Source organism: Arachis hypogaea, chromosome 5 (genome assembly GCF_003086295.3).
Source record: "Arachis hypogaea cultivar Tifrunner chromosome 5, arahy.Tifrunner.gnm2.J5K5, whole genome shotgun sequence".
Classification (NCBI taxonomy): domain Eukaryota; kingdom Viridiplantae; phylum Streptophyta; class Magnoliopsida; order Fabales; family Fabaceae; genus Arachis; species Arachis hypogaea.
This window is the reverse complement of record NC_092040.1, coordinates 61,353,570-61,367,347: the sequence shown is the minus strand read 5'-3', so window position 1 is coordinate 61,367,347 and position 13,778 is coordinate 61,353,570. Positions and strand designations below refer to the sequence as shown.

The following is a 13,778-nucleotide window of genomic DNA, read 5'->3' as shown; positions in this document are numbered from 1 at the left end:
CTTTTTCAAATGAAAAACTTAAAAAATTGATTAAAACTTTATAAATTAAGCTCTAAAAATTTAAAATTATCTTTAGTACTTGAATTGTTTCTTTACTTTTTTTATCTTTACTCTTTTCATTTAATAACTTATTCACAAAATCAGCAAAATGTTTTAGCTAGAAAATAGTGTATATATATATAAAGTTAGGGGATTAGGATTAAGTGTTTTTAAATCAAGTCCAATTAAATTTTATTACTGCACACACGATTTATTATTATCATCTTTTTTTTGTTTTTTTTCATTTTTTTTATCATTGTCATTATTATTGCCGTCATCTTTTTTTTTTATATATATGTTTAGTAAAATTATTATGTATAGAAATTTTAATACATAATATATAAATTTTAGTGCATAAAACAGAAATTTTAATACATATTACAAAAAATTTTGAAGCACCACATGTTCAAAACATTAACATCCAACCAATAAAATACATATAACATATAAATTTTAATGCAAAAAATACATATTTAAAATATTGACTCATTCAATTAACAAAATACATTTACAATAAAATTTATGTGCTATCTACAAAAATTTTTGTATTATGTACAAATATTTTTGTGCTATGTACAAAAATTTATGTTATATAAAGAAGCTTTTGCTTGTACAAAAATTTTTTATATTATATACAAAAAATTTTATACCATATCAATAAGTTTTTATTCTCTCTAATAAAAAATTGTGTTAGAAATTGATGAAGGAGAACGTAATAACACATGCACGCGATTTTTTTGTTTTCGAAAAATTTGTGGCAACTCAATTGAAGGTAGTTACAAAAATACTTGTATATATATTATCTCCGATATTATATATTAAAAAATGTTAGTTTTTAAATAGATATGATGTAACATAACTAAATATAAGAATAGATGATATTTCAGTTTTAATGACGTACTTATTTTTAAAAAAAGATTAATAGAGTTTAGGATGTAGAATATAAATTTTTTTAAATAATAAATATTAAAAATATTATTTTTTATATAATATTATGTCTGATTTATTTGTGTTAAAAAATTATTTTTATAAAATTATTGTTTTAAATTTTTTAAAAAATTAACTATCAAAAATATATTTGATATAAATTAAAAATTTTTAAAATAAAATTAAATTTAAGAATATTTTTAAAATTTTTAATAATTTTAAAAATAAAAAATATATTTTACTCATAAATTTATCAAGCCACCTAGCTGCCCTTTAAATAGCACTACACTCCACCCTGAGGATATTGTTGATATCTTCATGATTTCCATTAGTTTAGTAAAAAGCGTTGCTATCAATAGCAGAAGGGCAAAATCCAGAGTGAATCTTAGTACATAAATCGCAATCGTAATAATGGACTCTCGTATTGCTAGCTTTATAAATATTATAATTATGAATCTGAATTCTCTAAAATAAAAAAAATTAGTAAAATAATAAAATGAATAATTAATTACTATTGACTTTGTAACTTTCATATAACCTACTCATTGATTGATTAGTGCCTAGTTATGTAATGGCAATTACTGAACTGTGGTGATGGACTGATGGCCCCTTTATGAACTTGAGGGTTCAGATTCCTTTTCTTTGATGACCTAAGAATGGATACGGGATACCTGTCCAATTCTTTGAATAAACACGTATTTTATTATTAGTTTCGTTTTGATAGGAGCTCCATCCTAATCTAAAATCATGGCTCAATTGATTAATTTTCTTTCTTCTACATTACTTTCTTGTGGAAAACTTAGGGACTGTGGGTCCAAAAATCTATTCCTAGATTCCTTGATTCCTTTATCCTTACATGGAACAAAAGGAATCTGCCAATTCAGACACCTCATAAAATAAAATCAAAATTAAAGATAGGGAGAAAAGGAAAAAACAAGGAACGAAATTTGGAATAGGATTTGATTTATTTAGTTTTTGTTTCTCTATTATTTAAATCTCAACAGTAGGAGTTATAACAGTTTGATTTATTTACTAGCTCTTCCTTCCGCAGCGCTTAAAGCATGGTTTTGAAAATCGAACTGGACTGGCCGGTTTAACTGGATTAATCGAAAACTGATCACTTAGTTGGTCCGAATAAGATCAAAAACTATTTTAAAAAAAATTGGTGAAAAAACCGGTCGAATCGACGGTTAACCAGTGAATCGGGAGAACCGTCTGGATTTTTAACGATTTTCGATTTGAAAGTAAAAGTGCTAAACGGCGTTGTTTTGTCTCTTAAAAAAATAAAAGAAAAGAAAAGAATGGCTAAATGCCTAAACGTAAACGAAGCCCTAATCAGTAATCAGAAATCACCCAGAAGCTAGAAGAGGAATCAGTAATTCAGCACCCACAGCAACTAGCTCTCGCCTCACCTCCTCTTTCGCCGTCGCCGAGCTCACCTCCTCTTTCGTCATCGTTACTCGCCGCCAGTAATACTCTATTCTTATTCGGTTATTCCTCCTCGCTGCCTTCTGATTTTCTGTGCTTGATTTTATGATTTATTTGTCTGCGATTTTGATTTATTTGTTATCTGTTCATGATTTGTTTGGTTGCCAGATTCATGATTTTGATTTTTGATTGTCTGAGGTTATTTGTTCATGATGAATTTGTTTGCTGCTTCATGATTTTGGTTTTTGATTTTCTGAGGTTATTTGTTCATGATTTATTTGTTTGCTGCTTCATAATTTTGGTTGCTGAATTATTTATTTGTTCATGGTTTTATGAGGTGATAGAGCAAATTGGAAGAGGAGTGGTGCACGGAATTGTGATCACACTTTTCACAACCCCGGTACAACTAACCAACAACTGCACTGGATCGTCCAAGTAATAAACCTTACGCGAGTAAGGGTCGATCCCATGGAGATTGCCGGCTTAAAGCAAGCTATGGTCATCCTGTTAATCTTAGTCAGGCGGATTCAATTGGTTATGAGTTTTGATAATTGAAAGACAAATAAAACGTAAATTGAAAAAAAGATACTTATGTAATTCATTGGGGGGAATTTCAGATAAGCGTTTGGAGATGCTTTGTTGCTTCTGAACCTTTGCTTTCCTATTGTCTTCATCCAATCATGCGTGCTCCCTTCCATGGCAAGCTGTATGTTGGTGGATCACCGTTGTCAATGGCTACCATCCGTCCTCTCAGTGAAAATGGTCCAGCTACGGTTTCTGTACGGCTAATCAACTATCGGATTTCTCGTCTCGGATGAAAAATACAAGGCACAGCTACTGCACGGCTAATCATCTGTCGGTTCTCACTTGTGTCGGAATAGGATCTCTCTATCCTTTTGCACACTGTCACTGCGCCCAACATTCGTGAGTTTGAAGCTTGTTACAGTCATCCCGTCCCAGATCCTATTCGGAATACCACAGACAAGGTTTAGACTTTTCGGATCTCAGGAATGCTGCCAGTTGGTTCTAGCCTATACCACAAAGGTTCTAACCTCACGGACTCGGTCCGTGGATCAGAGACCCAAGAGACTATACCCCGACTGTCGTCCAATGACTACGTTGAACATCATGTAGACCGCTTGTGGTTGTCACGCACGCGGATCTTGGCTAAGCGAGTAACGAAGATAGTGGGTGATTGTCATGGGTCACCCCTTCATTCTGACTTAACTGAATTAAGTACGAGAGTATATCTTGGAGAAGAATTAAGCATGAATTGAAAGAAAAACAATAGTACTTGCATTAATTCATGAAGAACAGCAGAACTCCGCACCTTAATCTATGAGGTGTAGAAACTCCACCGTTGGAAAATATATAAGAGAAGAAAGTCTAGGCATGGCCGAATGGCCAGCCACCCCCAAATAAGAAATCACATAAAAGTCTCCAAAAGTCCCTAATACAATAGTAAAGAGTGCTATTTATACTAAACTAGTTACTAGGGATTACAGAAAATAAGTAACTAAGTGCAGATAGTACAGAAATCCACTTTCGGGGCCCACTTGGTGTGTGCTTGGGCTGAACATTGAGCTTTACAGGTGCATAGGCCTTTTCTTGAGTTAAACACCAGCTTGGATGCCAGTTTGGGCGTTTAACTCTAGCTCTAGTGCCAGTTCCAGTGTTTTATGCCAGAAAAGGGTCTCTAGTGGGTGTTTGAACGTCAGTTTGGGCTATCAAATCTCGGGCAAAGTATGTACTATTATATATTGCTGGAAAGCTCAAGATGTTTACTTTCCAACGCAATTGAGAGCATGCCAATTGGGCTTCTGTAGCTCCAGAAAATTCACTTCGAGTGCAGGAGGATCAGAATCCAATAGCATCTGCAGTCCTTTCTCAACCTCTGAATCAGACTTTTGCTCAGGTCTCTCAATTTCAGCCAGAAAATACCTGAAATTACAGAAAAACACACAAACTCATAGTAAAGTTCAGAAATTTGATTTTTTCATAAAAACTAATAAAAATATGATAAGAAGTAACCAAAACATGCTAAAAACTATGTAAAAACAATGCCAAAAAGCGTATAAATTATCCGCTCATCAAGGAGCATTTGGTTCTGCTTTTCTGGTTCTTCACAAGTCTGAGAAAAAGAGGTGAGAACACACAAAATCCACTGTTTATCTTTTTGTTTTTCTTCAAACAATGCAGTATAAACACTTAGAGAAGGATGAAGATCGTTTTCTCAGCGAAAAATTGGACAATCCCATGAACAAAAATTCAATCTTTTCTTCGAGTTCGGTTGTTTTATTCATGTAGCTATGATGTGAACTGCGAAACCTTGCAACATGAAGGGAAGGAGATTGATTTTTATTTATATAATGGACAATCCAACAAATAAAGTTTCATTTTTTTTAACTCCTTGTTTTTATTTTTAGATTTTGGTGTTTTTAATTGTTAGAATTATGTGAGAAACTGTACTAATTCAGTAGCAGTTAGGTTGTGAAGTCCAATTTGTTATTCATTTTTTTCATGGTTTCTTCAATGGATGTTAGATATGTGCTGAAAAAGATTCGCTTGGCAAAGCAAACTGAGAAGTTCAAACGTACAGCACACCAAGAGGTTGGTCTAACAAATCTTTTCCACCTGATGCATACATGTAAATGTTTTTGTTATAATTTTATTTTAATATGAATTCTAAACTTAATTTGCCTAATTGATTGCACATACAATTCTTTTTCTCCAAATATACCTTTATTTTGAATAGTATCATTCAATCTATGTATACTTTACAGCCACAATTTAAGTGTTGCTAGATGATATGTACACAAGTCATGCCAATTTAAATATTCTTTTGGGTTTCTTAGTATCACTATATTTCTCTTTCTTAATGATCTATGAAGTTGTTTAGTTATAAACTTTAATGTTTGAAGTTGTTTGTAAACCTCTAATATTAAGTTATGGATAATTTATTATGTGAAATTTTAAATTTTATTAAGTTAGAAATTATTGAATTTATATATTTAAAATTATTTTTAGGTTTTTTAATAATTTTATTTAATACTTAATTAAACCGGTTGAACCCCGGTCGAACCAGTGAACCATTAAAAACATTAAGTCAGTTCTAAAAAAATCACACCTAAATGATGCTTTTTTTTATTTTTATCCGATCTCATAGAGGTTGGGCACGACAATAGTAGTCCTACTTGACTGAATCAACAACTAACTCTTAATATATCTCTCACTCATTTAGAAGGGAGATCACAACGACTTCCCTAAAAAAAGTCAAACTACTCTTAAGGTGGTTATTACTCCTACTATAAATACAATGAGACCCATAATCCAATCTACAAAAAATATGTTTAAATCCATGCTAACTTAGACATCGAAGTCTCTTGTATGTACCACCCCCATCTCCTCACGAGGAACTCATACGTGGCACCTCGGTTCCAAAACAAGTCAGACGTTAGCTCAAAAATAGTCTGAACCTCACGTCTTGGTCCAAATACAACCCAGTTTCAGGTAATCCTCAGAACAATTGACATCGTTGCTGGAGACTTGGAAGTTTACACCCCACCATGGCGGATAAACAATTTGAATACAGACGCACTGCATCTGAGTCCGAGCTAGAACCTTACAAAGATGACCAAGCACTTGCGTTACCCCCACCATGAGAAAAAACAAGTGTCCACCATGGGGAAGGAACATCAGCAAACCCCATCCATGACGAATTCACCCAGAAGTCCACTTATCCAAGGCGGAGGAACCTCTTCATCCGACGGAGATATTAGGACTAGTACATGGACATCACGGTTGATTGAAACAACTCAAGCAAGAGGCTGAATGACACCGAGAAGCAAAAAGAGAATTACAAACGGAAGTACGCTAACGGAGAGAGATGGAGGAAAAACACTCGAAGTTAGAGGCCGACCTTCGAAATCGGAGCCATCGGACGGATCGGGAGAAAAGTCCTTTGGGAGGGGGAGGATCTGTTCATTGAAGAGATCATGCAAGTCAGGATTCCTAGAAACTTTAAAACCTCGACATGGATCTCTGTGACAGAAAAACCGACCCGAGACATCACCTTATCAATTTTAAAAGTCGTATGTACTTAGCTGATGCGTCTGATGTGACTTATTGCAAAGCCTTCCCAACAACACTGACCAAAGCAGCAATGAAGTGGTTTGACAACTTACTACCCAGGTCGGTAACCTACTTTGATGACATGACAAGAAAGTTCCTTACCCGATTTTCAATTCAGAAAGACAAAGTCAAGCATGCTCCAAGCCTATTGGGGGTCAAACAAGAAGTCAGAGAAATCATTCGAGATTATATAGAGAGATTCAACAAAGCTTGCTTAGAAATACAAAATTTACCTCCTAAAGCAGTAATAATGGGCTTGGTTAACGGCCTTAGAGAAGGGCCATTCTCCCAATCAATATCCAAGCGACACCCGACTTCCTTGTATGAAGTACAAGAGAGAGCAGAGAAGTATATCAATATGGAGGAGAATTCCCGAGTTAGAGAACCAACTCTAAGGCCAAACCCTTCTTACCAAGCTTGGGATAAGGAAAAAGAGGCTAAGAAAAAAGGAGAAGTACAATTCGGAAAAATCTCAAAGATACCACAATTACACCCCACTCTGAGTTTCTCTTGTTGATGTTTATAGGGAGATCTGTCAGACAGAAAAGCTTCCACCTCCTCGCTCCATCAAGCATAAAAGGCTAAAAGTCAGACAGAATATTACGAGTATCACAAGCTATATGTGTATTCTACTAATAACTATTATGACTTAAAGAATGTCATAGAGAAGCTAGTCAAGGAAGGTCGGCTAGAAAGGTACCTAACTGAGAGGACGGGTGACTAAAGGAAAAGGAAAAGAGATGATGATAATGCAGGACGACGAGATCGACTCTCGCAAACTCCTGAGAGGCACATACACATGATAAATGGAGGATTTGCAGGAGGAAAATCACCAAATCCTCGTGTTAAAGGCATCTCAAAAAAGTGTATCAAGTTGGAGAAGATAGTATAGTTTCCGACTTACCAACAATATCATTCACCAAAGAAGATGAACAATGGGTGACATCGGGCCATGACGACCCTATGGTTATTATAATGATCCTTGATAATGTCAATCTCCATAGAACTTTGGTGAACCAAGGGAGATTAACTGACATACAATTTAAGTCCGCTTTTGACAAGTTCGGACTAGAAGAAAAGGATTTGAAGGCATATCCAGACAACCTTTTTGGGTTGAGAGACACACCAATCTGACCTCCTGAATTCATCTCTTTCACTTTTGTTAAAAGTAAAAGATCAAGAACGTTAAGTGTTGACTACATTATGGTAGATGTCATAGCCGCTTACAATGTTTTAATAGGTTAAACCACTTTAAACTGCTATTTGTAGTTGTCTCTATATCCCACCTATGTATGAAGTTTCCAACTACAAAAGAAATAGCCACCATAAAAAGTTGGCCAGAAAATGTTACAATGAAAGCCTCAACTTAAGAGGCAGTACATGTGGTAAAGAAGTCAATACTATTGAGCTCGTTCGAGTCAGGAAGAGCTACATCCCTAACCTGAAAGAAAGATAGAAAAAGTACAAATCAGGGATCTTGCTGAAAAGCCAACTAGTATAGAGGCCAAACTGGAGGAAAGTCTAAAAGAACAACTCGTTAATCTCTTACAAAGAAACTTCGACCTCTTCACTTGGAAAGTCTCTGATATGCCTGGTATAGACCCCGACCTCATGTCTCACAAGCTCTCGACCTGTTCAGCAAAAGCGGTGGAAGCTCGATCCTGAAATGACACAGGTCATGGAAGAACAGGTGCAACCCTTATTAGAAGTTGGGTTTATGAGAGGGGTAAAGTATCCTTTGTTGCTGGCTAATGTGGTCCTTGTAAAAAAGAACAAAAAATGGAAAATGTGTGTTGATTACATTGACCTCAACAAAGCTTGCCCCAAGGATCCTTACCCTCTCACCAGCATTGACGCATTGGTTGACTTGGCTTTAGGGTATAGATATTTGTCCTTTATGGGCGCATGCTCAGGATATAATCAGATCCCGATGTATAAGTCGGACCAGGAAAAGACTGTCCTCGAGAATGATATGCGATTTAAAACTTTACGAATTTTCTTGGGTAGATGCAGTGGGTCGGCGCTACTTGCTCTAGGTTGAGATTTGATATTCTATTAACCCTTCATCGCAAGTTGTGACCTGCCACTTTATCTCTCCGAATTTCCCCAATGAGATGAGAAATATTTAATGCATGATTATGAATATATACATAGACTCTTGGAGATGCACGCTTAGGGATAGGGTTGTCCGCAGATCGAATCGGATCGGATATGGCCGAAAATTCGATCCGATCTGCACAATTTTTATCGGATCGGATCAGATATGATATCCGCGCTTTTTAGTGCTGGATCCGTTCCGATTTGCGGATCGGATCGGATCGGATATCGGATATATCCGCATAATTAAACCTTCTCTTTTTAATCATATGTCTATGTAAAAAAATTCAATAAAAATATTTCTTTCATACTTTTAAACTTATTTATTCCTAAAATATTTTTAATCAAACTCTTTCTAAATAACAAAAATAAAATATTACAATATATGAATAATAATTACTAACTAAAACATAGAAACAAGTAAATATAATACCAAACATATATATTTTTTTATTTTTAATTATTGTGCGGATCTGCAGATCCGCGGATCGGATACACGGATATAGAGCAGATATCCGCGATCCGATCCGCAAAGGGTGCGGATCAGATCCGATCTGATTCGATCAATTTGCAGATCAGATCGTATCCGCGATATTTGGATTGGATGCAGATATTTACCGCGGATCTGTGGATACGATCCGATCCATGAACACCCCTACTTAGGGACTGTCTAGGGTTTGCTACCTGACATGTTAAGTTGGCTATATAACGACAAATATGACTCATCAACCATAGGACAGACATACATCATTTGTATATGTTTGATTTGTGTAGGGTTTGCTTAATTGTAATGGTTTGCCTAACTGTATATGTACATGATTATATGCTACTTGCTTTACTTGAACCTACTTGTGTATTACTTGTTTGTATTGCTTGTGATTACACACCTGAGATGTCCCTCATGTTGGTGTCAGTTGACGCTGAGGGCTAGTCCTATTCTGCTTGAAGAGTTGTGAAAAGAAGGGAAAATGTTGAGTTAGATTCAAAATCCCCTATGATAGTTGCCTAATTATGGATTTGTGAGAACTTAGGATGGATATTGTGATGTATGGAGTTTAAGATTGCTTAGTGAGTTCCTGTTGCCTTATGCAGTATCTATTTGAAGTGGTGTTATTCCACTTGCTTCGGGTTATGGTTTGAGATTCTAGGGTAGATGCAAGGATGGTGGCTTTGTCTCGCTTGCTTCCAGTTTGTATTTGATCTCTTGGGGTAGATGCAAGGATGGTGGTTTTATCCCACTTGCTCCTAGATGTTGACCCTCCATCGCAAGATGTGGCTAAACACTTAAACTTTTCCGGATATTATTCCTCCAAGAGATATAAATCCCTCTTGAGGGATATGCGCACACAAGAACTGTCCAGGGTTAGCTACCGGACATGTCAAGCTTGGCTGTGTAACCGACAGATGATATCATCAGCCATAGGGCAGGCATACATTATTTTTATTTGATTGAATTGTTTGGGATTGCTACTTGTCTTGGCTTGTTTAGTTGTGTATATTAAGTGACTATGTACTAATTGTTTTACTTGAATCTACTTGTGTATTACTTGTTTGTCTAGCTCGTGTTTGAACATCTGAGAGGTCCCTCATGCTAGTGTCGTTAACGCTGAAAACTGTTCTATTTGGAGTTTCAAAAGTTGTGGAACTTAGAAAAAGGTGAAGTAGATTAGAATCTACTATGATAGTTACCTAATTATGGATTACTGAGAACCTTATATTATATCTATTTGATATTTTTACTGTACTGGGAACCCATGGATCAAGGCTTCTCATTCCGTATATATTCCTTGAATTTTCAGATATATGTCCTGATGCTCCGTAGTGAGTTGGAGTTCATCTGAAAGACGACGAAGGTTAGTTTGAATTCTGTTTTGTATTTTGCTTAGATTTCTCCCCCTTTATTTTGGAAAACTTTAATGATGTATATGTATATATTTTCTTTTGAAACCTTGCCTATAGAGGCTTTAATGTATTTTGGGGAGAGATAGAACTATTAACTGTAACCCTAGCGGACCTAAACTTCGCAGGTCGTGACTAGTGGCTATCATTCATATGTTTTTGTGTGTGTGTGTATATATTCTGTCTTTATCCTATTCTTCCTTTAAGTTTTATTTTACCCCACTTTTCCGAACGCTTTATATATTTCGATACATGTGTGCTTGCGCTCACAATTTTCTTTAATTCTTAGTCAGACTTATCGTTTATTAACTTCTTCTAACTATATATGTATTATAACTCCATCTTGAGTCGTACCACCTTATTATCATTGACTTATGACTCGAGCATAAGAATTTAGGGTGTTACATAATCTACAAAAAACATGTTTCAAATCCATGCTAACTTAGACATCGGAGTCTCTTGCAGGTTCCATCTCTTACCTCCTCACGAGAAACTCAGACGACGGCACCTTGACTCTAAAACAAGTCGAACACTACCTTAGAAGGAGTTTGAACATCACGTCCAGACCCAAATATAACCTAATTTAAGATAACCCTCGGAACAGAATTTAAAAGTATTTTTCTAATTTATTAAAAAGGGTTTAAAATTAATATTTAATTTTAAAAATATAAAAATAAATAATTATTAAATATTCAAAATTTATCATAAAAAATAAGTTAAATAAAAATTAAACACCAAACTATAAGTACCATAAAATTCACCATATATTTATAATTGAAATCAACCATTAACATAAATAAAATACTAGAATACCTTAAATTTTTCTTTATTTATAATCACTAAGAAAATTTTCTTTTTCTTTTTTTTTCCCTCTTAATGTTTCTCATAGCATTAAGAAAGTTGTATGTATTATTCATTATAGTAGGGCCTACCTAATTCAGAAGGGAATCAACCTCAAAGATAGAGAGAGAAGCTGGGGTGGGAAAACAGCTAGATAAAACAACAAACCACAAACTTTTTTTTTCTTTTTTTCTTTTCTCGCCTTTTAAGACTCAAAATTGAGCTGTTTTGCTTTCTCTGTTTTTGCTGCATCAGAGATTCTCTTCCCACCCCTATTCAAGTCAAAGAAGAAAGATTAGGGGGGGAAAAATAATTTAAATTGAAAAACATAAATAAATTGGAAAAAAAAAAAGTTGGTATGAAATGTGGAAGAGGCACAGCTCATGCCTCATGGCATATATTCCCCCCAACATAACCCCACTTATGTTTCCTGATATGGAGTGAGAGATATCATAGAACTGCACCAACAACTCCAACTTATAAAAAGAGAACTCTAGTTGCCACATATTGGTTCATAGCTAAAAGGATCAAAAGATTATCATCACATATATATAGATGTTACACCACATTAACAGTAACTCATCCACAAAACAAAGAAAAAGGAAAAGGAAAATGGAAATGGATATGGAAAAGATGCAAAATCAAAGTGTGCATTTTGTTCTATCCACTGATGCAAAACCAAGGCTTAAATGGACTCCTGAGCTTCACCAAAGATTCATTGAGGCAGTTCATCAGCTTGGAGGTGCAGAGAGTGAGTATTATTTAACACAAGCTTAAGCTTAATTGGTGAAGTTGCAATTTTGAGATTAGACTTTTGAAACTTTGCATGTTTGTCTGCAGAAGCAACCCCAAAGAGTCTTATGAGAGTGATGGGGATACAAGGACTTACTTTGTACCACTTGAAGAGCCATTTACAGGCAATTTTCCCATTTTCTTTTTGCAACAGATACCATAACTCTTTGTTCATTATTTGCTGATTCTGGGAATCAATCAAAGTTGTGACTTGTTTTGTGAATTTTGATTATAGAAATATAGACTTGGGAAAAGCCACCAGCTAGAAACCTGTTCTGACAACCAACAAGAAGGTGAATTTTTAGTTTATATCTAACTAATTAGTGGCATGATTTATGGTTTCCTAATCAAAGGAACAAATTTTGATCCCTTTTTTATTTTGGATCCAGATTGCAGAAAAATCAAGAGCAGTCATGGTCATTGCAGCAAGGAAAACAGTGTTGGGGAACAGAAACAAGTCACTGAGTATTAGTTTGAAACTGATCAAATGTTTAAGTTCCTTGTTGATAATCGCATATAGATTTTTATTGATTGAGACATTGAGTTGTGTGCTTCTCAGGAACATGAAGATAGCTCAGGCTCTCCATATGCAAATGGAGGTACAAAGGAAACTTTGTGAACAAATTGAGGTAGCACATATAATCTGAATTGAGACTCACTAGTTGTTACTTTTAATGCATGAGGGTCATGTTAACGAAATTTTGCATGGTGAATTCAGGTGCAGAAACATTTACAGCTTCGAATTGAAGCTCAAGGGAAGTACTTGCAATCGGTGTTAAAGAAAGCGCAAGAGACGCTTCAAGGATACAATTCTTCCTCAATAGGACTAGAACTCACAAAAGCAGAACTCTCTCAACTAGTTACAGTAATCAACAATGCTTGTCCAGGTTCTCCAATCTCAGAACTCACAGAAACCAGAGGGTTAAGTTTGAGAAGTGATGACGAGAGGAAACAAGACAAGGGAACCATGTGCTCATTGGAGAGTTCTTTGACATCTTCTGAAAGCTGTGGGAGAAAGGAAGAGATACACCAGCCAATGGAAGAAGAAACAAGATGGAACTTGAAAAGTTTTAATGAAATTTCACTTGAATTTCCCTTTGAGGCATTTCATCAAACAGGTAAAGGGCAAAGTGGGGATGACTCGAGTAAAGAAGAAAGAGTGAGAAAGAGAAATGCAAAAACTGATTCTGAAGGTAGCTACTGTGTTGAGCAACCATCTGGGAAAAGATGTGGCAACAAATTGAGAAAACTTGAATTTGACTTAAACAACCAATATCACAATGACACGGACTCAAGATGAGAGAAAATACTAGACTTAAAAAATCCCCCAGACATGTTATTTGAATTCATTTTATCTCATATATCGAGCCGACACATATCTCCAACTTGAAATGGGATGCGAAATTGTGCGTTGACTCGTTTATGAAATAAGATGAGTACACACAACATTTCTCTAATTGCTATTAAGCTTGTGGGAACATGACAATGGTTTGTACTTTTCTATTATAGTTATTACATGGACATGTATGTGCAGCAAAATCATTACTGGGGAAAAAACAAATAATCAAATATAATATGTATATTGTATATTTTATTATAATGAATAGAATGAACAATTGAATGTA

General features: G+C 35.2%; 1 protein-coding gene across 1 annotated transcript; it reads left to right on the top strand.

Annotated features, from left to right (window-relative positions):
* Positions 1-11,535: 11,535 nt before the first annotated feature.
* On the top strand, positions 11,536-13,778 carry LOC112801629 (myb family transcription factor PHL8). Its single transcript, XM_025844481.3, has 6 exons — positions 11,536-12,112; positions 12,202-12,278; positions 12,389-12,446; positions 12,543-12,618; positions 12,713-12,782; positions 12,872-13,778. Exons 1-6 carry the CDS (start codon positions 11,917-11,919, stop codon positions 13,451-13,453), a joined length of 1,059 nt encoding a protein of 352 aa, XP_025700266.1. The 5' UTR covers positions 11,536-11,916; the 3' UTR covers positions 13,454-13,778.

What these genes read in the sequence shown, in the direction of transcription:
- LOC112801629 (XM_025844481.3), top strand. Translation starts at nt 11,917, where the DNA reads ATGTTACACCACATTAACAGTAACTCATCCACAAAACAAAGAAAAAGG. An exon ending in ACTTGAAGAGCCATTTACAG is followed by an intron (nt 12,279 to 12,388) that starts GCAATTTTCCCA and finishes TTTTGATTATAG; the next exon opens with AAATATAGACTTGGGAAAAG. An exon ending in AACTTTGTGAACAAATTGAG is followed by an intron (nt 12,783 to 12,871) that starts GTAGCACATATA and finishes TGGTGAATTCAG; the next exon opens with GTGCAGAAACATTTACAGCT.